This window comes from Pseudopipra pipra, chromosome 20 (assembly GCF_036250125.1).
Source record: "Pseudopipra pipra isolate bDixPip1 chromosome 20, bDixPip1.hap1, whole genome shotgun sequence".
Lineage (NCBI taxonomy): Eukaryota > Metazoa > Chordata > Aves > Passeriformes > Pipridae > Pseudopipra > Pseudopipra pipra.
The window spans coordinates 2,582,566-2,605,499 of NC_087568.1; the positions used below are offsets into that span (position 1 = coordinate 2,582,566).

General features: G+C 42.7%; 1 protein-coding gene across 6 annotated transcripts in view; it reads right to left on the bottom strand.

Moving 5' to 3' along the window:
- Positions 1 to 2,082: 2,082 nt before the first annotated feature.
- The window catches only part of CCDC187 (coiled-coil domain containing 187), a 37,814-nt gene continuing 16,962 nt past the window's right edge, over positions 2,083 to 22,934 (bottom strand). For 5 of the 6 annotated variants that reach the window (XM_064676698.1, XM_064676696.1, XM_064676699.1 and 2 more), the window contains 18 exons: positions 22,597 to 22,784; positions 16,557 to 16,651; positions 16,184 to 16,294; positions 15,611 to 15,714; positions 14,974 to 15,107; positions 14,204 to 14,349; positions 13,907 to 14,094; positions 12,689 to 12,776; positions 11,750 to 11,926; positions 11,485 to 11,660; positions 9,421 to 9,596; positions 8,788 to 8,900; positions 8,103 to 8,271; positions 4,769 to 7,437; positions 3,732 to 4,073; positions 3,196 to 3,339; positions 2,650 to 2,775; positions 2,083 to 2,370 (listed from right to left, as the gene is read on the bottom strand). In XM_064676698.1, the coding sequence (XP_064532768.1) occupies positions 2,215 to 2,370; positions 2,650 to 2,775; positions 3,196 to 3,339; positions 3,732 to 4,073; positions 4,769 to 7,437; positions 8,103 to 8,271; positions 8,788 to 8,900; positions 9,421 to 9,596; positions 11,485 to 11,660; positions 11,750 to 11,926; positions 12,689 to 12,776; positions 13,907 to 14,094; positions 14,204 to 14,349; positions 14,974 to 15,107; positions 15,611 to 15,714; positions 16,184 to 16,294; positions 16,557 to 16,651; positions 22,597 to 22,784 (5,302 nt within the window). In that variant the 3' untranslated portion in view covers positions 2,083 to 2,214. The remainder of the gene's footprint in view (positions 2,371 to 2,649; positions 2,776 to 3,195; positions 3,340 to 3,731; positions 4,074 to 4,768; positions 7,438 to 8,102; positions 8,272 to 8,787; positions 8,901 to 9,420; positions 9,597 to 11,484; positions 11,661 to 11,749; positions 11,927 to 12,688; positions 12,777 to 13,906; positions 14,095 to 14,203; positions 14,350 to 14,973; positions 15,108 to 15,610; positions 15,715 to 16,183; positions 16,295 to 16,556; positions 16,652 to 22,596; positions 22,785 to 22,934) is intronic. The other variant, XM_064676700.1, reaches the window with a different exon arrangement.

The window sequence follows — 22,934 nt, forward strand, 5'->3', positions numbered from 1 at the left end:
CTTTTTTTGACCATTAATATCTGAAGTGGTTCAGTCACACATCTTTTGATCCATACCCCCAGCTACAGGCTAAATGATTTCTCACATCACATCCCAGCTTTGGGGTTTTCTGTCTCTTTTTCCTGGGTACAACAAGCAACAAAATAGATGGTTACAAGAGCAGAGTCCAACAGCTCCAAAGAACTGAAAAATCTTGTGGCAGCTGCTAATTAGGATTTTAAAAATCTGCAGTGCCAAAGATATTTTAGAGCACATTTTATTCAGAAGAATTGTTAAATGTATAAAGATGAAAGAGATGGATTACAGGAAAATTAAATGTAGGGTTTAACTGAGAAATAATCATTTTCTATGAAAGATAATGACTCCTCTTGAGGCTACTATCAAGATTTATTGACCCAGGAGGTTAATATTGATCAAACCCAAGGCAAACAAAATATTAGACCTTGAAGGAGAGTAATCTTGATATTGAAGTCTTGCCACTGAGTGAACAGGTCAATATATCTGGGTGCCAGAATCTCAGGTTTTGAGCACAGAATGGTGGGGGATATTAAACATGTCTGACATGTTCTGGGTATACACTTTTTATTCTCATCAGGAGGAGTTACTTTATAGCTGTGTCCTTCCCTGCAGAGCATCTTGTGAGGGTTCAGGCTTCACTCACAAACCTAATTGCAAAGATGATGGTTATCACCCTCAGGTGGAACATAAGGCAGCAGTCTGAAATCAAACAAGTCCTTCAACTATTATTTCATATAAAAGTGATATTTTTAATAGCTTTCATACCAAACACAAGGATCCTGCTGCTGCTGCTGCAAAATCAGAGTGACAATAAACTGAAAAACCAGAGGACTTCAATATATAGATTTGTCATTTTATCCAACAATCTGCAAGTCCAGGAGAAAAAAATTGAGTTAAATTCTACTATAAAGTGACAATACGAAAACAAATAACTCATCTGGATTAACTAATCAATGAGGATAAAAGTCAGAGACTTAAGAAAATGTACCACTAGGGACATGAAAATAGTTTCTAGGATAAGATCAACAGTTAATATGCTCAGGGCAGAAGTTGCCTTTTTATTTCTGTTCATATGGCAACAAGCAGGGGAGGGTTTAATGTCCTCAGGAACTGTCTGCAAAACAAAAGTACTCCCAGTCACTGCTGAGAACAGCAGCCTGTGATATAATCTGCAATTCCAATGGAGTTCAGAACAAATGATGGTTTACATATGGTTTATTTTGTTTATTCAGGAAAGAATACAATATGAAACAATTCAGCATAAAAACAGCTAAGGCAAAATAGGTGGGACAGCCATTTACATAGTGAACCAATTACCATGCTCAGGGAATGCTTTTAGTTCCCTGTTAAAATCTTAGTTTTTCCAATTTTGCCATTACAAAAGGATTATTGATTTCCTCTGTTTTGCCAGTTAAAGTACATCCTCAGCACCCTACACTGAGATGTTGTAAGAATACAACAGGCTCACGTGATAAATAACCCAAATCACATGCACATATTTAATTGACAAACATTGAAATTACTGATAAAAAAAGTCTCCCATGTAAAGTGCATTATATCAGTATTTGTCTCATTTACATAAAACTATAGACATTTAAACTGAGTATCTGGCTCTGGGTCCTGCCCTTCCTTATTCCACATCTCTAAAGCCTTCTCCAGGTTATTTTTAACTAGTTCCATAGTGTATTTAAAAAAATAAAATAATGATACACAGTCACTTTTAAATCTGCTGTACCCATCAGGAAAAGTTTTAGACTTGTTCCAGTTAGAGGAGTTTATTCCAAACTACAGAGGCCCACAGCAACTCAGGATGTGGGACATTTAACTCCATCTGCACATTCACATTCTTCAGACAGTCACCAGTGATTTTCTGAACACAGTTTTCAAAGTATGATTCACCTGTCATCGTTCACAACCTGAGCATGATAACAGAAGTAAGATCATCTGCCCACAAATTGGTTCTGAAACCTGTTTGTAGAGACTTGTATACAATTTTAAAACACACTGTGCTCTTCAAAGCAGATAAAGTGCAGTCTTGAATAATAATAAAAAAAAAAAAAATTAGGCCAAGGCCATCCTGGTATCGGGTACAAGTTCAGAGTTAAAGTTCTTAAATCACTTATTTCTTGACTGAAAAATAAAGAAAAAAAATCAGAGATTAAAATTCCTCCATCAGGGCCCATGAGGGAAAAACTTCTAATCACAGGCTTTTCTCAGATAAATCTTATTAAGAACTCTGATTGTATCAAGGATCAAGCTATTGAATATGCCTTCAGTCATCCTCATCTTCACTGTTAATTCATCATCACCATAATAAGTCCACTGAGACTCTTCTTTACGGAGCTCCTGAATCTAAAATATAACAAGAATAAGATCAAGAGGAGGAATATGGTTGGTTCTGAAAGGTACTGAAACACTGTACCTAATCCAACAGCTTTATGTATATAAGATATACAATAAAATATCAATATTTTATATATTGATATATTAAACCACTCACTAGAACTGGGAATACTGGATTATTATTGCAAGTGTACTGAAAAGAAAAGCAATAACTTGAAGTTCTGAAGTAATTAAGAAAATATGATTCTCACAAAAGCACAAGAACTTCTAGTTTGGAAGTCTGCTTACCAGAATAAGGTCCAGTCTGTCTCTCTTGCAGTTTCCATACTTGGTCATGTTTAGGAATTTTCTTTTCATTTCTAAGTCATTCTTTTCCAGGTTCATTATTTTAATAATTTCACCCTGAACAAATGTCTACAAAAGAAAAAAGGCTGAAAAGGATTTGCCTCACAGAAACTGTGGCACTGGGAATGTTGTAGATCAGTGACAGGCACTGAAGATTCAGCTTTGAGGCCAGAAACCTCCCCAAGTTTAAGGACTGATCAATATTGCCCAACCAACACATTTCAGTCATAATGTTACTTTAGAAGTTAAACCTAAAGTAGTCATAATTAGGAGGACTAAGGCCCATTTCTCTACAGAGCTCCATAATTTGGAATCTTTTGACTAATCAGCTCAGTCTGTATTTATTCAGGCATTTCAGAGCAATGCTGTTTTCTTCCCCAGTCGGTTCCACTGCCATAACCCTCCCAAATTTCCCATTTCTCATTGCCATTGCAATACCTGCTCTCTTCACTAGCTCTTGTTATTGTACTTTACATTCCCAGAATGTACCTTGACATCACTGACATCTGTTCTGCTGCAGAGATGCCTGGAACAGTGAGATCCCACGTTTGTTTTCATCCATGGAAAAGGGTTTGGATTTGCAGTCACTTGATATTCTGCACATAACAACTCCCGGGTCAAATCAAATATAACCTGGAACAACAAGACCACAGCCCTGACACAGCTGAACCTCTCACTGATGCCCTTTCAAACACCTTTCTCAGCACTTCTGAAGGATTTTGGGGGGTGACAGGAGGGGTTTGAATCTCAGGGCAGGATTTCCTGACAGCACTGATGTTCCTACAGCTGGTGTCAGGTGTCCAGGGTCTCATGGCTGGAGAACTCTGGCAAAAGCCTTGATTCACAGCAAGACCCTCTATTCTACTGGAATTATTTTGCAGTAGATCACCAGCTTTACTTTGCAGTACCTTCCAGTGTTCCTTTAGCTACAGTTTGTGTTAGCAGTCAGGTTAATATTAAATATTATCTGAGTCAGTTTACAAAACACTAGAAATGTTAATTAACAGTTAGTGCTTTAAAAATACCTGATCATACATCCTCTTGCTTTCTGCTTCCAAATCATTCCCTGGGAGATCATTACATTCAGAGCACTTTGGCACACTGATGCTCCTGAAATTTGAATTTATGTTTTCTGGGGTCCATAATTCTTCTACAGCACATGCAGACAAGTTTCTAACATAAGAACTGTAATGTGGTATCACAAGAGGAACTTCCACAGTTTTCTTCCAAGGAGCTGAGTGCCACTGATCTAATTTGTACAAGCATTGCTTTTGTCTTTGTCTCACCAGCATATGTTGGTCAGAATAAGGCTGAACAAAGTCTTCAGAGCTTCCAAAAACACCAGCATCAAGGATTTTATTGAGGAGCTTCAGGAGAGAGGGGAAAAAAAAAACAAACCAACAAAAAACCACCAGATGACATACTCCATGTTTTCCCACAATTTTTAGAGGTATTGAGATTATTAGCAACTAGGGTTACTTTTGAAACCATCTTCTTACTCATGGGCTCATAGAAAGCCTTAGTGATACATCATTAAAAAAACACCTATTTTAACTGTGTTGGGCAAAATTCAGAATTAGGAAGAATTCCAAATCTGAAGTTCATTGAAAATTTGACACTTTGAAACATTTTTGTTCTAAAGGTGGACTACTCTCCCCCCAGAGCAGTTTTCTCACAGCCAGGAGCTGCAAAGGACTTAGGTAGAGCTGACAAGTGTCCAGGTTTGCTCTGAAATTAATCAAAATTCAAGTTTGTGCAGATTTATCAGTTTTGACAAGTGACAAATTCCAACACGGAAGTTCCCATCTGCTTTGTTTGGACTACCTGTAGCTCTCATCCCCATGCTCAGCTCATCCTTTCCCCCCCATACACATGCTATCCACTGGCTGTAGGATAATTCCTTAAATGAGGAATGGGTCAGATTAAGGGAGAAACCTGGCTCCTGAGGTTGACATGGTGTAATTTTTATGAATGATGAAAAACTGGGCCACACAAATTCTCGCCTGGATAGACCCAGCTTCGAGTCCAACGCTTTAAATAAAAACTCTCCCACTGTACTTACTGGCAGAGTGGTTGGAGAAGTCTCTGAAGATAAATGAAGTATCTTGTCTGCTTTTGATCCATGTTTTCTTTTAATCTTCTTATATGCTTTAACTGCATCATCTATAAATTTAGTTACAATTCTTTCTGCTACTGTGTGACAACCATGAATACAAAGCGTATCAAAATCACCCAGGAAAGCATCAGAAACCTTTGCTGATGGTTCAGATAAGACAGCAGCTGAATTTTCTTTGGGGAGAAACAGTTTCTGATTGTCTCCTTGCCTCGGGCCTTCGCCGTAATTCATCATGTCCTTTTCAAAGGCACTTTTATATTTGTGTTGAGCTGTTTCTGAAAATGCAATTAAAATGTCAAACAGAAGTTTTTTACCGAGTTCACTTGCAACATCATCAGCAAGTTTAATTCTTTTCTGCTCCTCTACCAAGCAACCAATATTTTTGCTTGTGTTTACCTCCTCTGTGTTATTGGTCTTGCTTTTCTTTGGAAGCACAGCTGCAATTATACTTTGTCTTATTTGTGCCAGTTCTGTTTTTTCCTTATCTGATCCCAAGCACATTAAGTTCTTTTGACAGAGAAATTCAGTGCACTTATACTGGTTGCAGTGTGGAAATTTTTGATCTTTTCTAGGCAGCAAGGCAGAGTGTAACCTGGATTGGCTTTCTTTTCCTTCTGAACTTCCTGCACTTGTTGTGTCTTCTGCTTTCTCCTCTGTAAACCCCACTCTCTGCTCATCACCTCCAGAATATCTGCAGTCCCCTTTGAAGAATTCATCGTCATAGGAGTCAGAGTCTTCATCCCCAGTGGAACTGGAACTCTTTTCATTATCCCCCAAGAGGTGTGAGATCTCCTCAGGCCTGACAAAGACACCACAGTGCTGAGCACACTCAAAATACTTCACCCCTTGGTAAGTTCCAGCATTGTCACCTTCAGCTTTGTCCAGTGCAACACCAGCCCAGTGGCCACTGGCAAAATGAGTCCATCCTTTGAACATCAGAGTTCCAGGCTGGCTCTGCTTTACCAGCACTCTGTCCCCAATTTCAAATGATCTCAATGGGTCACCACTGTCCCCCTCAGTGCTGGGCAGCATTAAGTGTGTTGTACATTGTTTCATTAATAAGTCAGGACTTTTCCTGGCCTGGCCAGAAGAAACAGAGTTTAACACAGGCTGGAGCTCCAAATGCTGCGAAGGTGCCTCGTGTTCTCCTTGCTGGTGTTCTGATAAGTCCTCCTTTGAGCTGGAAATGGCTTGAAGTGAAGATTGTTCCGAGAGACAACCAGCCTGAGTTGAAAAAGCATCAATTGTCTCTTGACTGAGCAGGGGAAATTCTTGAGGCATGATGTTATCAGGTAATGGGGGTAATGCATCCATTTTCTGTGATATATCTTCATCCATACCCTGACTGCTCTCTGAGCCTGTCATTTGTTCTGGTGGGGATGGGAAATCATCTGTGCTGGAGGTAGGATCATCATTTTTCGTTGCACCTGCACCTAAAGAGGGAGGAGGAAGATCTTCACTTGGAAATGACAAATCCTTTCTGTTAGAGGATGGCAAGTCAGCACTTCCACAGGACAATACTTCATCCATGGGAGACAGGATTTCCGACAGGGCATCCTCAGCAGCTGGAGGGAGACCCTTATCCCTAATAGAGGTTACATCATCTTCTCCTTTGGAAGAGCAGTTCTCAGCCTGAAACAATTGCTTTTTTGAGGAGGCAGAAGAAAAGAGTCCCCTCTGGGGAGACAGACATGCTAACAATTTGTTATTTGCAATATCTCTGTCAGGCAGAAAAGAAACAGTGTTCCCAAGCTGGTCAGTAACTAAATCTCCATGTTTCAAAGAAACTGTTGCTGGAAAACCCATTAGGTCTCTATTCTGATCCACAAATGAACAGTTAATTTCCTCTAACACTCTGTTAGTTGTAGAATTAGGTTTCTGCTGTTCATAGATCTTAGGTGAGTAAATATCATCACTGCATGAAGAGCTGGCAGATGCATCATTCCCCTGGTTTGTGACCTCCTGAGGACAGGATTTGTTTCTACTGGAGCTTCCAGAGGCACCCAGATGTGGCTCATCCATTCCCTCCTCAGGGTTATCAGATTGGGAGGAACGTTCTGGCTGGGGTTTGGAGGCATTTGCTTTGTCTGCTGGAATGAAAGCAAGCAGAGGATCAGTGCAGCCATGATCCAACACATCTCCAGGGGATTTCTGGGAGTGGGATGAAATCTCAGCGCTCTCATCTTCAGGCAGTTCATGTTCATCAGTAGGTGATGTTTCCTTTCCATTACTTATTGCTACTGGCACCTCTTTTGAGAGGTCAGGAAACACATCACCACTGTCATGGACAAACTCTCCTGGGCCACTGACACCTGTGCCCTCTCCATGTTTCAGCTCTAATTCTGAATCTGAAATGGAGCTTTCCGAGATGTCAACCCAAACTGCAGACACCCTCTGAATTTCTGGGGGTGAAGAGGCTGATTTGGCACTTTCACATTTCAAAAAGAAGTTGTTTGGCTTGGATGATGATTCAGTGGAAGCAAATCCTTCAGAAAATGCTTTTAAATTTAGTTCTTCATCAGAAGCTTCCTGAGAAACACGGTCCAAATTCTTCCAACACTGACTGTCATCCAGCTGATGGATCTCAGAAGGAACAGGCACTTCCACTTCTTTAACTGGAACATTTAAAAGAATTTTTTTAAAATCAGTATTTCATTAAAAAGTATTTTCTAGAAGAGGTTGCTGATAGATCACTTAGGATACACAAGTCTATAGTCTCCCTCACTGTAGTATCCAGGATTAAATGCAGGAAGATGGTTCATTAGAAAAATGACACAAATACAAACTATTGCCACAATATGTAAATATTTATAATACAGAGATTATGCATACCCAGAACTATGTAAATGATATAACTGACTCATATATAAACAGACAGTTTTATTTTTTATATGTCCTTCTGAGGAGTAAGAAATACGAACTGAGGATAAAACCTGGAAACAAAAATAACTCCAGTGTGTCCTGTCAAAGTCTATCTTCAACTGATCTATGTTCTTTTAAAAAGAACAGCCTTAAATTACTGGAAAAAATGCCTCAAAAGAGGCTAAATTGTTAATGATACAATCAGAATAAGTTATGATTTTGTTCTGAGGAAGCACTGTAATCATATCTCCTAATAAACCTTGGAGACATCCCCCCATCTTGCCTGATTTATATATTGGATATAGTGAGCAAGACACTTTGGTAATAAGTGAGAAGACTGTCCCTCTTTCTGTCTGGATTAAAGTTTGAGTGAAGTGGTTGAAAGAGATTGGACATAATAGCATTAAATATGATTTACCTGTTCCTTCAGGAGTATTCTCTGCCTGAACCATGCATAAGTTACACCAGGTAGAAAGCATCCCCAAGCTTTTCACTGTGAACTTGCTGCCACATGGACTAATATCTTCATTGCCTTCAGGAGCCACCTTTGGGTTTGAAAGAAGTGCTTTTTCCTCCAGCACAGACTCCTAGAATGTAGATATTTAAGAGACACAGTTAATATCTTAAGGGAAATATCTTTGCTGGCAGAAAGAATAGTTGAGATCAGATTAAATTTACATGTTTCCCCTAAGATATATAAGGGCATATGGACTCCTGAGCACATATATCCATGTTGGGGCTGTATCAGTGAGGTAGGAAATAGGGAAGGGACTGGTCTCTGCAGATGCTGTAGGAAGTAGTTTAGTGCTCTAGGAACAGGTTTAGTTTCCCTTGGAGCAGCACAGCACTTACCCACAGGAGATGAATGAAACCCATTGTCACCACTTAAGAGCACAGAGAACATGGAAGAGGTGGGAAAACTGGTGAACCAGCCCAGGTCAAAATTTAGTGTTTAGTTGAAGTGAATGTAACCAACACATCAGACTGATTTTTACTTAATGTCATAACTGCCAAATGAGCCTTGGGCTGGTCCTGCCTTAAGGCAAATATAACCCAGGGCACCATTTCTTTAGGCATCAATGGAATTCCAGAGGCATCCTTACCTGAAGTGCACACTTCCTGCCTTCTCTCATGATTGGGGTAGATATGGGTTTGTCCATTTTAGCTGAATTTACATGTTCCAGAGGTAATAAAGCCTTACCCTGAGCAATAAGTTCTGAAAGGTACAACATTAAATTACCATGTTTGCAGTGCTAGTTTTTCATATCAATAACTTTACTTTGGCTTTTTGTTTAGCTCAGTCTTATTTCAAGTCATTTATAATTTGAGTAACCATTGCCCTACACATTCCTAGTCACACCACCAGCAGCTGAAAGGACCAGTGACTTTATCAATCATCACCTTAACTATCATCCAGTCTCATGGTAGCAACTGGAAAGCCAAATTCCAATAATTTCTACCCTTTCTTTCTTCGTCTATGCACAGCTGCTGCCTCAACAAAGCAACTTACACCTTTCCTACTCATTCTTGCTAATCCCAAGCAGATCCTGGCACCAAAACTCACACTGGAGGCAACCAAGGAACATCTCAACATCCCAAGTTCTCTCTCAGGGGCTAATTAGCTCCAAGTCCCCTTCTGAAAGAGAGCTCCAAAGAGCAGCTGAGACTTCAACTTCTGCCCTAAAATGAGTAAGTAGTCACAGAGATGGTTTGCTGCAGAATTCTGCAATGGGTACCTGTGTTTTTGCAGTCTTTATGGTTAAAGAGGGAGCCTGTGGTTTCACCAGCAGCACCACACACTCTCTTGGCCACCATTCCAGACATTTTCACACTAAGGGACTGCTCCAAACCTGGAGACTCCTCTGCCTGTTCCTGGTGTTGTCCCAGTGTTCCCTTGTTCTCAGGAGAAAAGCTGTAAACAGTTGGACAAAGGGTTAATGGTTGGGAGTGGGGTTTGTGTTTCCAAGTTAGTCATGACAAATCCACATTAAGTCAATAAAGGTACAAATTAAATGCTTCTGATAGTGCTTGATAGTATCTCTGGAGTGTTTCTAAAGCAGCAAATTAGTAAAGCCAGAAACACTCTGAATAGTGTATTTATTTCTCCAATCCCCTCCCTCTCACTTGATATTGTATTTTATACAGTCAGATTTCAAACCTTCCTAGACAGGAACAGGAGGAGACTGAAAAAAAAAAACCAAAAAACATTAGAACTCAAAAAGCAAAACCAGGGTCCAACTCTGGACCTGTCTGCCTCCTCTGTTTGCAATCAATTACAGCACATCATATCAGATTTTGACAATTCTCATTAAATTTTCTACTTCAAATATAGCTTTATGGGCATTTGGGACATCAGATACTGATTTTGATGGTGACTTTGAACTTTCTAAACAGTCTCCTCACTGCAAAAGGACAAGGCAACATGACTCACACTCACAGGCTTTTCCCTTAGTTCTATAATTAACAGCTGAGTAAGTTATTCTGTCCAGAAAAACAAAAAAAACCTAAACAAAAAAAACCTAAACAAAAAAAACCTAAACAAAAAAAACCTAAACAAAAAAAACCTAAACAAAAAAAACCTAAACAAAAAAAACCTAAACAAAAAAAACCTAAACAAAAAAAACCTAAACAAAAAAAACCTAAACAAAAAAAACCTAAACAAAAAAAACCTACCAAAAAAAAAACCTACCAAAAAAACACTTAACAAAAAAACCCAACAAAACCACACAAAAAAACCCCCAAACCCCCCCCCCCCCAAAAAAAAAAAAAAAGCACAGGACACAGATCTGTTGACAATCAGCCCAAATTTGGGTGCATTTGAGTTCCAGCAGGCCCTGGCTCCTCTAGAGTGCCACCAATATTCACTGTTCTCCTATGAGCAGGCCTGTCACTAATAAGAAGTGAAAGCACAGCCAAGAAACCTTTTACAGATTCCTCTGACTTGTAATCAATAAGACCATGAATTATAGATCAGCTCCATGCAGGGATTTATTTGAAAGCCTTTCCCTGTGGGGACTTAAGTAAATGCACAGACCTGACTCACCATTCTGCTAAAGCTCTGGGTACACTGAATGAAAAGGGGTTTTAATTCATATAAATATGTATTTTTCTTTAACATTTTCTTCCTGGAGCAAACTAGATTTAGTTCTGAGCTGTGTGGCTGCTGTTGGGTTCTCACCTCTCGAGCCCAGACAGAAGCAGACAGGGATGCTGGGGATACAACTCCTGGGAAACAGGATTTCTCTGACTAAACTCCTGAATTACTTCTCACTGGGGGCATTTTACATGACACCTCTATGCTTCAGTTTAACATGAAATTTAGCCCTGAGTATTACAAAATCCTTCTGTGGTTGAATCCTCAGTGAAACACAAACCTGCTCTGAGGGGTTAAGTGATCCACAGGGAGGATGACAAAGGAGAGAATTTCACCAGTTAAATCAATACATTTCTACTCATTCCGTGTGGGTATTTTGAAGTCTAATTAATATATAGTTGCAAAGAGGGTTGAGTTTGCTGTTAAAAGCCACAATGAAAATGTGAACTATCATTAGTAGCTGTGTGGCATCATTAAAAGTGCCCTGAGGAACTCACCATTTGGGACACCAGGTCGGTCAGAATGAGAAGCAGTGATCTTTATGCATCAACTGCTTGATCATAAAGGTTTTCAAAACTTATCACCATAAAACTCCCCTCTTTGGGGTATTTGAAGCTCACACAATTATCTAGGACATAACTGTCTCAATCTGCTCCACTGGATTGGTTCTTCTCTTCACCTATCACTGAGAAAGGGTTTTACTTACCCCTCATGTTCCTTTTCCTTATGCTTTAGCTGGAGACAACTCTCTTTACCCCCTGACAGCTCAGGCCTTTCTGGAGGGGCTGCAGACTCTGCTGAAGAGGAGTAGGACTTTGGGCCAGAAATAAGCTTCATTTTCTTCAGTTTTATTGCTTCTTCAGTTGCTGGGTTCCTCACAACCTAAAAGGAAAAGATAACAGAAGGTTTTACCTGTGCTCCTCAGCTGTAGGATCAGCTCTGGCTTCAGCTCTGATCCACCCAAAACCCACCGGGACATCCAGTGACTGTGACTTCACAACCTCTGGCTTCCCAGACAAACTGTGCAGCTTTTCCTGGAGTTGTGCTGTTGAATGCTGCATCATTAAGATTTCTCTTTGCTGCTTTAACAAAAGCTTTCTTTCTTGATGGGCTGCCCTGTAGATGTTTTGCAGGTGCTGGATTTCTGCCTACGCAAAGCAGAAAAGGAAAGGAGCATGAGAGCACAAGACCTACTTAAAAAGTTATAAAGTTTCTTAACATGCTACTCATAAAACACCCTGAAAATTAAATATGCAGGTTTGGCTCCTTTTTTGTAAAAAATTTTGCAGTTTTATTTTTCACTGGGGGCTTAAGGAGGGGTTTACCTGTGAAAACCAATGACAGATAAGGGGATATTTCAATGGTGTGTCAAGGGGTGACACCTTTAAAAATTAATTATCTTCAGATCATTCAAAACTACAGGATGCTTGTGGTTTGCATTAGGAAAGGAATCCCTTTAAGGGAAGGACAGGTTTGTACTACATAAGGAGCAGGACACACTTTCTGACTACTAAGTGTAATTATGAACCCCACACAGCAGAATAACTGAGACTATAAAATTAGCTGTCAGATTAATTTAATGTATTTCAACATCAGAAGCATAAATCTGCATAAATCAGTGAAAACCTATATTACATGACCTGTTTGTTATAGCATAAATAGAAAAATCCACAATAACAGTGAAGTAGCAGAAAACAAGATATAAAAAGATGTTTTCTTTTATTCAAGATTTACAGACTGCTGACTTTGGCACAAAAAACACCTCCCTGAATGTAGGAAACAAGCAGAATAACACATACAAAGTGACTTTTTTTTTTTTAAAGCAAACCCCACTTGCTCCAGCAATTCCCTGTGCTGCATCTTCCCACTAGTTATGAGATGGAGCCCAGGTCCTCTCACTGCAGCATTACCTGCTCCTGTTTCAGCTCCATGAGGATTTTATGCTGCTTTGCTGCCATGGCAGAGGCTCCATGACTATCCTGCAGGTTTTCTAGAACACTGGAGATCAGAGAAGGATGAGAATCACAATCAGATAATTAAAAGCCTTGAATTTACTGCACTTCAGAAAACAACACCAGGGATGGGAGAAAAGCTCCTCTCAAACCAGCAGTAGCTATGGAGGGCTCTGCAGAAAGTTCTTCAGGACTGAGAGGACATCTCCCAACCTTGGGGCTGTGGTGCCTGGACCTGTCCCAAGGCAGATGGAGTCCCCTGAGTACTCAATGCAGAGCACTGGGGAGGGACACGGTGCACTGGAGGTGCTCACACTGCACCCCTCACCATCCCTGAGGGTCCATCAGCTCGGTCAGCACTGCAGGAAACCCCTTATTGTCCCTGAGGGCATCTTAGCTTTGGCAGCACATCCCCCCTCATCCCTGAGGGCTCCTCATCCCAGTCAGCGCTGAGGGACATCCCTCACCATCCCTGAGGGTTCCTCATCCCAGTCAGTGCTGAGGGACATCCCTCACCGTCCCTGAGGGCTCCTCATCCCAGTCAGCGCTGAGGGACATCCCTCACCATCCCTGAGGGTTCCTCATCTCAGTCAGTGCTGAGGGACATCCCTCACCATCCCTGAGGGTTCCTCATCTCAGTCAGTGCTGAGGGACATCCCTCACCATCCCTGAGGGTTCCTCATCTCAGTCAGTGCTGAGGGACATCCCTCACCATCCCTGAGGGTTCCTCATCTCAGTCGGCACTGAGGGACACCCCTCACCATCCCTGAGGGTTCCTCATCCCAGTCAGTGCTGAGGGACACTGCTCACCATCCCTGAGGGTTCCTCATCCCAGTCGGCACTGAGGGACACCCCTCACTGTCCTCAAGGGCTCTTCCTCCCACTCAGTGCTGAGGGACGCCCCTCACCGTCCCTGAGGGCTCCTCAGCCCAGTTGGCGCCTCACACCACCCCAAAGGAGGCTGCAGTTGGAAGCTCAGCTCTGCTCTGGAGAGACTCCTCTCCTCTTCTCCTGCTATACCTACACTTGCTTTCTGAGAGAAGGGTTTTATGTTTGTTCTCTTTCCCCGAAAGGAAGAAAAAGAAGAAAAGCAGCCCTGGCCTGGCAGGTCTCTGGCACTGAGGGCCCTGTCCCCGCCATGGCAGGTTTGGTGTCCTGCCCATTGTGCCCCCTCACCGTCTCTGGTGGCCCAGCCAGGCCAGCTCAGCCCTGGCCTTCTCCCTCAGAGCCTTTTTGCGGAGCTGGAGGAGGGTGGCCTGGTGTCGAGCCCGCAGCTCCTCTCCCCTCAGGCACTGCTGCGCCAGGGCCAGGCTGAGGCGGCGGAACGTGCTGGAGCCTCCATAGAGCAGAATGGCTGCGCTGCACTGGGGACAGAGCAGAGCGTCAGAGTCACTGATAGAGGGACTAAAAGCCAAAAAACACCCCGAACTCAGAGAAAAACATCCCTCAGACTGTTCCCAGAGCTGGAGCTACCTGGCTGTCACAGCTGGCCTGGTCACTGCTCTCTCCAGAGTTGTCCCCTGCACAGGTCTCCCCATGGGGCAGAGCCACCAGAGGTGACAACAGATTCGCAGTTTGATGGTTGTGCAGTGGCTCCCTGTGATCTGCTGCCAGGGATCCTAAGGAAAGGAATTAACGTCACTATAAATAAAATATCTGTAACAGAAGGAAAAAGAGAGACCGAAAAAACCAACTCCCACAGTACAAGCTAACATCCATTCCCAAATTCAAGGCACCTTCACAAAGACTTGGAAGCCAGGCCCATGCACTGCCCTCAGAGCCAGAGGAGTCACCCCATGGCTGTTCACTCACAGGAGCAAGGTATGAACGAAACTCTCTTTTAAGTGCAATCATGGTAAACAGGTAAAAAGGAAAAAGGGGCCCATCAATAGGGTAAATAACTCCCAGCTCCCAAGATAATTTTCCGTAGAGAGGTCCAGCGTACAAAGGGAGATCGCTGTGGGTTAGATATGGATAATGAATGTAAGTATTTACATCAAAATTTTCAAAGTCAGTTACCTGTCAGTTCCAGGACAGGCTGGATGGGGCTTTCATCACCCTGGTCTAGGGAAAGGTGTCCCTGCCCATAGCAAGGACTGGGATGAGATGATCTTTAAGGTCCCTTCCAACCCGAGCCATCCTGTGATTACATGTCCCAGCCCCTGGATGTTTCACTGTTTCTAATGCCGTGTTAAGAAGTGTTGTTTTCCCTATACCACCAAATCCTTCAACTTAGCATTCACCTTCTTGCAGCACTGAGCAGTGTGAACCTCTTCCTCCCAGAGGTTTTCTCTCTTCCACTATTTTGGGATCCACTGGAGTATGATCTCTTTCTATCTTCAGTGCAGGTTGTTTCAGTGAACACATCTCTTGATTACTGAAGGTAAGAAAGGATGGAAATATTTCCTTATTGCAGTCAGAGATACTATTTCAATTCCTACCTTTCGTAGCTAAGCCTCTGTGGAAGCTGAATCTTTTTCAAACCAGAATGCTGCTCATTTTTATGTGATGTGAAAGTTTTACCTGTGCAAAAGAGCCTTTCTGGTAATTGCATCCATAAGACCCTAGAAGCAATTCTCAGGTCTTTATGCCATTTTAAATGAACATAAAAATGTGCACATACAATATTCTCATTCCCACCAGGGTATATGAGGGTAATGCAAAATGAGGAAAATCATATTGTCCCACAAGTTTCAAAGGGCCTTCTACCTTTTAAAAATGCAGCCTCTCCCCCAAGATTGGAAGGTGTTAATATTACAGTTTGGGCATAAATCAGAGTAAAAAGACTGTATTGCAATTGCTTTAGTGCCCTAAATTGTTCATAGAGTCAAACCACAGGCCAAATCATCAGGGTGCCTCACTGCATCCTGCCTCCTGTACCTGCCAGCAGCGTGGTCACCTTCCAACTGGTGTCCTCTCCGTGTTTGCTCCGTGTGGTACAACCCTGGCACAGAAGGATCACTGCCTCTGGAGCTCCTGCACTCCTGCACACACAGAAATTATCCATAGACCTCCATGATCTATTTGAAAGGCAGAACTTCTAAGCCTTCTTCCCTCATCCTCTTGGGAAAGCACCTCGTTGTAGATAATGTAAAGGATACTTTTTGGTTAATATTAGCATCTCACTAGTCTCTCATGCCTGAGCAAGTATCACTGTGATTGTCTCTTGAGGACTTAAAACCTTCTCTTGATTTTACAACAAAACCAGCCATAGACACCAAAAGCTGCAGCACCTCAGTGATTTCAGATCAACACTCCAAGTGACAGTCTAAGGGACTCTGTTACCTGAGAGACCTGGGCACTTCCCAAAAGTTACCCTGATCTACAGCTTTTATGAGTTAAAAAACCTCTTTTGATTAAGGGACTCTAAGTGAGAATAAAATCCAGTGGGGATTGGAGGAACACTTTGCTGAACCTAGAGGTGTTAACCCAGGATATGAAATGATAACTTACCTCAGAGCTGTGCTGCAGCAAGTCACTCAAAAACCTCTGGCTTTCCTGAACCTCTTGCTTTGCTTTCTCCCTCAGCACCATAAGCTGCTGTTTCTGCTGGAGCTGATGGATCTGTGTTAGGAAATGACACACCATAAACCAGGTTTTTAACCAGGTGACAGCACCTCAGAGCTGGGGAGCAAAGGGCAGCCAACTCCAAGAGAAGGGCAGGAAACACTGCTTTGGTTGCAGCACAGCAACCTGTTCCTACCCACCAAAACTACAGCAAATAAAGCTGTTTTTATAGCTCCCTGGGGGTTTATAAATGTGCTGCAGATCAGCTGATTATCACGTCAGCACACCTGAATCCAGGGACAGCAGCACCTTCACCGACCTTCAGTTTGTGAGCCAGCAGCAGGGAGGTTTGCCTCAAAATGTCCAGGTGGCTCCTGTGTTTGTGTTCCAGCTCTGTGTAGCTACAGTCTCCACCTGCAGAAGTTCAGGAAATAGATGGTAACAGTCACCATTTAATTAAAAGAACCTGTTCTTCATTTAATGGCTGCCAGCTGGAGAAATATCAGAATCAATCAGAGCCAGACAGTGGAACCAGATTCCTTCAGATTCCAGTTGCTGCCCTGAAAGTGTGTTTCTACACTGTCAAAATCCTTTGGTATTTAAGCATTTACAAAGTGTTTTCCCAGCAGGGCTGACTTGCTGGCTCACCACTGAGGCCAGTACACCTTGGAAATAGTCTGACAGTACTGAGGTATTTCCAACAGAGTTCCAGGGCATCTGTTTCTCAGCCTTCTCTGCTGCATTACCTGACTGTACTTCCCAAAAGTGTCTGAATCCTGATACATAAACAAGGGATCATCACAAGGGGAATTTGTACATTGCTCCTACTGCAATTTTCCTTTTCAATCCTCCCTGGGCCTATTTTTGGGAGCGTCCCAAATCTGACATCTGCCTTTATTCCCAAAATAACTTCTCTGCATACATTTGCTTCTTCTGCCATAACTGCAGAAGGAAAATGTCACTACCTACATCCTGTCAAAAAATCTGTGAGCATGAAGTCCTGCAAGTATTGGGAAGAGGTAGAACTTGAGGGTCTATGCCAGGAAAGAGAAGGACTGGGGAACAATTCCTGTTCTAAGCCTGAATTCCAGAGTGTGGGTTATTGTCACTCTTGGTCCCACTGCTCCTTTGCTGCACCAACAGGATCAGATCCACCAGGTACAAAAGAAAAGCTTCCCAACAGGTCATTTCTTCAGGAACTTGAGCTGCATCCTTCCTGTCCCCTCCATGTGTACAGGGGTGCAGGCTGATTCCTCTTTTGCCACAGGGGGACAAAAACCCCTGGAAAAAAGCTGTCATTTTTAAGTGGAGATGCTTTCTTTCTTGTTCCATGGGTACCTATTTCCCTGCTCCTTCCTTATTGTAACTCCCCTGCCTGTCCTGGACACTGCAGGTGATGTAATGTTTACCAGAGATATGTTCTTGGCTGCTTTGAGCTCCTCAGATGAATTGCTCAGCTTATGCAAACAGGTCTGGTGTTTACTCTGTGCTGTGCCACTGTCACAGCAACCAGAGTCATAAATGAATTGAAGTGAGGGTCATAAATAGAAATAGGTTTGGCTTGGAAACTTGAGATAAAATCTGTGTCTCTCTCCAGATCATCTGAATCCAAATTGCCCCACACTGCAGGATAAGCCCACAACATGCAGGGTTTGGTTTTGCTTTAAATACTGAAGGATCTTTAACACAGGAGGAGCAGAGATGTGGCCTTGTTTGCATGCCAGGATGGGGTTTGTGTTTACGTGGGTGTGAGTGAAATAAAATATTAAATCTTCCAGCCCAATGCAGATTTTCTATTAGGCTGCTGCTCTGTTTTTATAAACAGCCTGACTGCACATTTCACTTACCACTTCCTGTGGGAGGTTTTTCTTAACCCCCTCCTTTTCAGAATTGAGGGACTGGATAAAAAATCTCTTATTTTAGTAATGGGCATTTCCTGGGTTTAGAGGGTGGTTGGAAAAGGCAAAATCACACCAAATTACCTAGAAATCACATGCCAAAGGAAGAGTTCATCCCTTTGAAAGTATTTTTGGTTTTAGCCAATCTTTCTAATTCTGAGGACTGATTCAGATTCTTTAATGCTGGTAGTTGCTAGAGATGATTTTGTGAAATGGCATATTTAGGAAAACTGAGTGGGTGAAAGAGCTGTTGTTTCTACAGGGAAATTTTGAAGCAATGCAATAGGAAAAAAAAGAAAAGTGAACAGTTCTTCAGCAGGTAAACAGACACCACTTTCAAAAGCTCCTTCAATACTAACAAATAAGATCATTTTATTACAAAAAAAATTGCAAGCTAAATTTGTTGATGCTAAGTTGTCTGAGTAGCTTTTAATACTAATATCTGGGCCTCTTGAAAGTATGATCATCTATTGGGATGTAGTTAAAAACCTGGCAAATATTTCTAATTTGTGCCTCAAACTGAACAATGCTACTGTTGTTCTGCTCAAAGCCTGACCAGTGGTATTGATCTCGAAGTGATTAAAAAGTTTGATCTGTTTTCACTGCTTTTGAGCATAATTTTCCTAATTGTGGCTATTTCCAGATGCATTTCTTGTGTTGTAACATCCTGCATTAAAGAAAATGCCATCTGGCTAAACTTCCCATCCTTTTCTGTGATGATGAATGGCATTTTACTGCCTCCCCAGATAGCTCCAACGTGCACACACTCAGCCTTGGGAAAAAAATGCTATTTATTAAATCACTTTCCGCTGCACCTGCAGAATCTCAGTAAAGCCCCGTAGAATCTCCCTGACATATAATTAAAAAAGCCAGGCTAAAAGTCTCATTTTTCTAATCACTTGAAGCAAGGCAGAAGCATTTTACTGCTGCTTTACTCAAGGACAGCTTTTCCCCTTTCTGCCCATGTCAGCAATCAGACCAACCCAGCTATTACAAAAATACAGACTTGCAACTTTAGCATAAGCACAACTTTGCCTGCCTAATTCCCTGGATGTGTAGGAATAGGGGGTGCAAAGTGTCCTGAAATGCTGCTGTGGAGCAGAGCAACAGGTCCAGAAAGAACTGACCCGTTTGCCCCCTTTTGGGCAATCCTTTCCCTCTCCAAAATTACTGTGTTGGCTCAACTGCTTTATTATTTCAAGGTGTTGCTCAGATTAGGGAGGTGAGTGAAACACCACCTGGCATTCCAGCCCTCTGTTAATGTGCAGGAACAGAGCTGGAGTGATGACAGGTAAATGGAGGTGCAGAAAAGAGGGCTGGTAACTCCTGATCACAGCTGAGATACCCAGCACAGGCTGTTTGGCCCTCCTTCAGCAGGACCTGTGAGCCAAGAGCAGCCCCTGAGCAAGAGACTCTCCACTTGAAGGGTGTGCTTGTTCACTCAGGAAAATCCATGTGCTGATCTGCACCCTGGAGCACCCAGGAGGATGTGCCTTTCCAGGGCTGCTGAATCAGGTTCTCTTCTTTATAAATATGTCTGGTATTCCACTTGTCACTGAAGAGTAGCTGCTTACTAAACAAGGGGATTAATGTGGCCTGTGCTGCTCCTGCCCTCCACATAGTCTGTGTCTGTGTCTAAATCCTCTGGTGTGGAGGGTTGGCCTGAGTTCAGCTCCCAGCCAGATGTTGCAGCACATGGCAGCACCTCACCCTCCCGCAGAGCAGTAGGGTAGCTCCTGCTGCAGGAGATCAGGAGAGAGCTGGGCCTGAACCTGGGCCCAACCACCAGCCCGAATTTCCATGGAATGGTCCTTCTGTTCCTCATCAGTTATCCCAAATTCCCTTAAGTCACGACCCCATCACTGCAGACGCTTCAGAGGTGTTTGCAGGCTGAGGATGGAGCTCACTGGAGCTTTGGAAAACACAAAGCACAGGGTAGGCTTTGGAAGGGAACAGGAAGAGCTGCCTTAGCTCAGTGCTATCAATCAGAGCACAATTAGCTGAAACCACGCTGATACACTTCTGTGCTGATTCCACCAATTTAATCAGTTCTCCCTCTGCTAGAAACAAGAAGGCAGCTCCCTCTAGTGATATGAGAAAATATGTCAATCAGCAGTTTAGGGGAAAGATGTTACATTGAATATATTTTCCTTGTAATTCTGGTTAAAATTCTGCATTTTAAGAGTAATGGAAACATTCCATCCTAATGCAAATTATTTTAAAGCAGTAGCCAGGCTTAAGCTTCAACATTTAGAAAATACTTTTTTGACAGTTAATTTCGATTTAAACTTAGTTATCTCTCCAATATTAACAGAAAGAAAGAAAGAAAAATGTCTGGTCTGATGAAATGAGTTTTCTGGCTCATTTAGTCCAGTCTGGCTCATAGGCCAATCACAAGGCTCTAGGAAGGGGCACAGGCAAAATATTGGGTTTATTTTAAATCATCCAGTTCTCTTATTTAATAGCAATACAGAAAATTGGGTACTGTGAGCTCTATTCAGGGAATGTGCTGAAGTATCAAGGAGAGTGTAGCTCATCTCCTCAGCTCCCTATGGAAAAGACCTGGTGTTCTGGCAGGAATAATGGAAAGATTTTATATAGTGGTGTAATATGTAAACCACTTCCTTATCAGCTCACTCGGTTATACCAAGAGTTGTGCCTAAACTGATTAGAAATAAGAACTATGTGAAATACTTTCCAGTATCTGTGGAGACTATTTTTGTTCACCACAGCACGTGCTTATAGGATTTGCAATTCTGGATCTTACACTGGCTGTGTTTAAAAAGAAAATTCAACAGTTCAGGACAGGTCTAGTCTTACTGCAGGTAGCAAAGAGTCACGAATATTTTGTGAATATCTGCTTCTCATACTGTGCTTGATGAAGTCTGAAAATGAAATTTGTAATTTTGCCAAGTATTTTTACTACAGAACATTTTTCACGCCTTTGGCACAGCAGGTACAGATTAGGTGATGCAAGTACCCCTTCAAAGGTAAATATGTTTGTTTGGCAGCAGTTGTATAATTCCACCTCATTATGCTGCACGTGCAGGGTGACTTCTGTGCTCTGGGAAAGCCCAGAACCGACTGCTGGGGTGATGCCTCAGAGCAGACAATGCAGCCTCGTGCCTGAATGCCCCGTTCCTGCCGAGGGTGGTGAACAGCCCCACTTGTGACCCATATTTCAAAGGCACATTGTCCCGGAGTGACAGTTCTGTGCCTCATCTGCGGCAGCGTGGCCGTGGTGGAGGTGCTGCTTCACAGCCCAGCCTTGGGCTCCAGGGCTGGCAGCTCCTGCAAATGCTCAGGGAAGGTGGAGGTTTCTCCTGGCACAGACACGAGGAAGCAGATCCTATTGTTCCTGTGGTGAATGGTGGATGGCAGGATATTTATGCCAGATCGGGCCCTTGCTTATCAATAGTAAATAAATACATTGTCTTTCGCTTATGGTAAACACTTCAGACAACAGACTTGCTGTCCAACCCCGGAGGATGCCCTCCTAGTCCCTGGGGGGTAGGGAGAAGCACAGTAAACAATGCTGGCTTCTCCACCACCTCAAAATCCAATATTACGTATAAAATGTTGTGGGGAAAACAATGAAGAATCCTTAATAAGAGCAAAGGCTTTTTGTAAGTACCCTCTTTGAGGAAAGGTTATCTGATCTTGTCCTTTTGTCTCGGAAAAGCCCTTAAAACAATGCACCATCTGCTCCTGTTTGGTGGAAGCAGGCAGAGGTCTCTTGGTCTGCACGCTACTGTTTGTCATTTAACCCTTTCAGCCACAAACTTTCCCTTGTTTCTATGCAAACCTTTGCTCTGGGCAGAAGCAGGGATGTCCTGCAGCCCAGCCCTGGCCAGCCCTGAGCTCCCTGCAGCAGATCTCTCCACTCACCCTGCACCCTTTGGAACCCCTATCCATGGCCTGTGCCTTGATGCCTCCTGCTGTACAGGCAGGGCAATATTCCACACTGCTCTGATGTGGTAATTATGAAGAATTAATTGTGAGGCTCCTGGAGACCTTTGGATGAAGCTGTGAAGTGCTGGAAATGTCTCTGAGCTCAAAGGGGTTTGTTCCATCAGGGACTGTCTGTAGCTGTCACAGTGACACAGCTGAACTCACACCTGAGAGACAGCACAGCCCTGCATGGAAAAGGCAAAGAATTCCTGTTGCATTTTATGCCATTTTAATAAAAATTTCATATTATCTGTTAAACTGTAAAATGAACATTGAGGGGACATTTTCTCATATATCCATTCTTTGTCTTTGATACGTGGAACACAAACTATCTGTTTGAAATCCCTCGTCAACTCAGAAGTTTTTTCAGCCCAAGCCAGAACCATTAGCAAGAATTCTCTTGCAATGAAGGAGAACAGAATATTCATTCCACTGCAACAGCATAAGAAGCACCTTGGGAGGGCACCGAGTGACCACCGTGCTCTGACCCCCCAGGAGATGCCACCTTACCCAAGTCCTGCTCAAAGCCATCAGTCTCAGCTCCGGTGCTCAGAGCAGTGCAGGGCTGGAAGCTCAGGCTGTTTGGGATCCTCAGGCTCTCTCCAGGACACTGGGTGGGCTTTTCCTCTTGGTTCTGGACTTTCAAAAGAGTCTCACGTGGACAGCGATCCCCCTGCGCCGAGAGTCCCCTCTGAGGGCTGTGCCAAGGGAACAACAACAATTACCAAGGTTTTGAGATCGTGCACGTGTATAAGCACCATTCTGAACTAAAAAAAAATGGTTATTTCATTTTAACAAAACTGCTAAATTTTGTCAAATGGAAACAAAAGGCTCCCTGAAAAGTCATA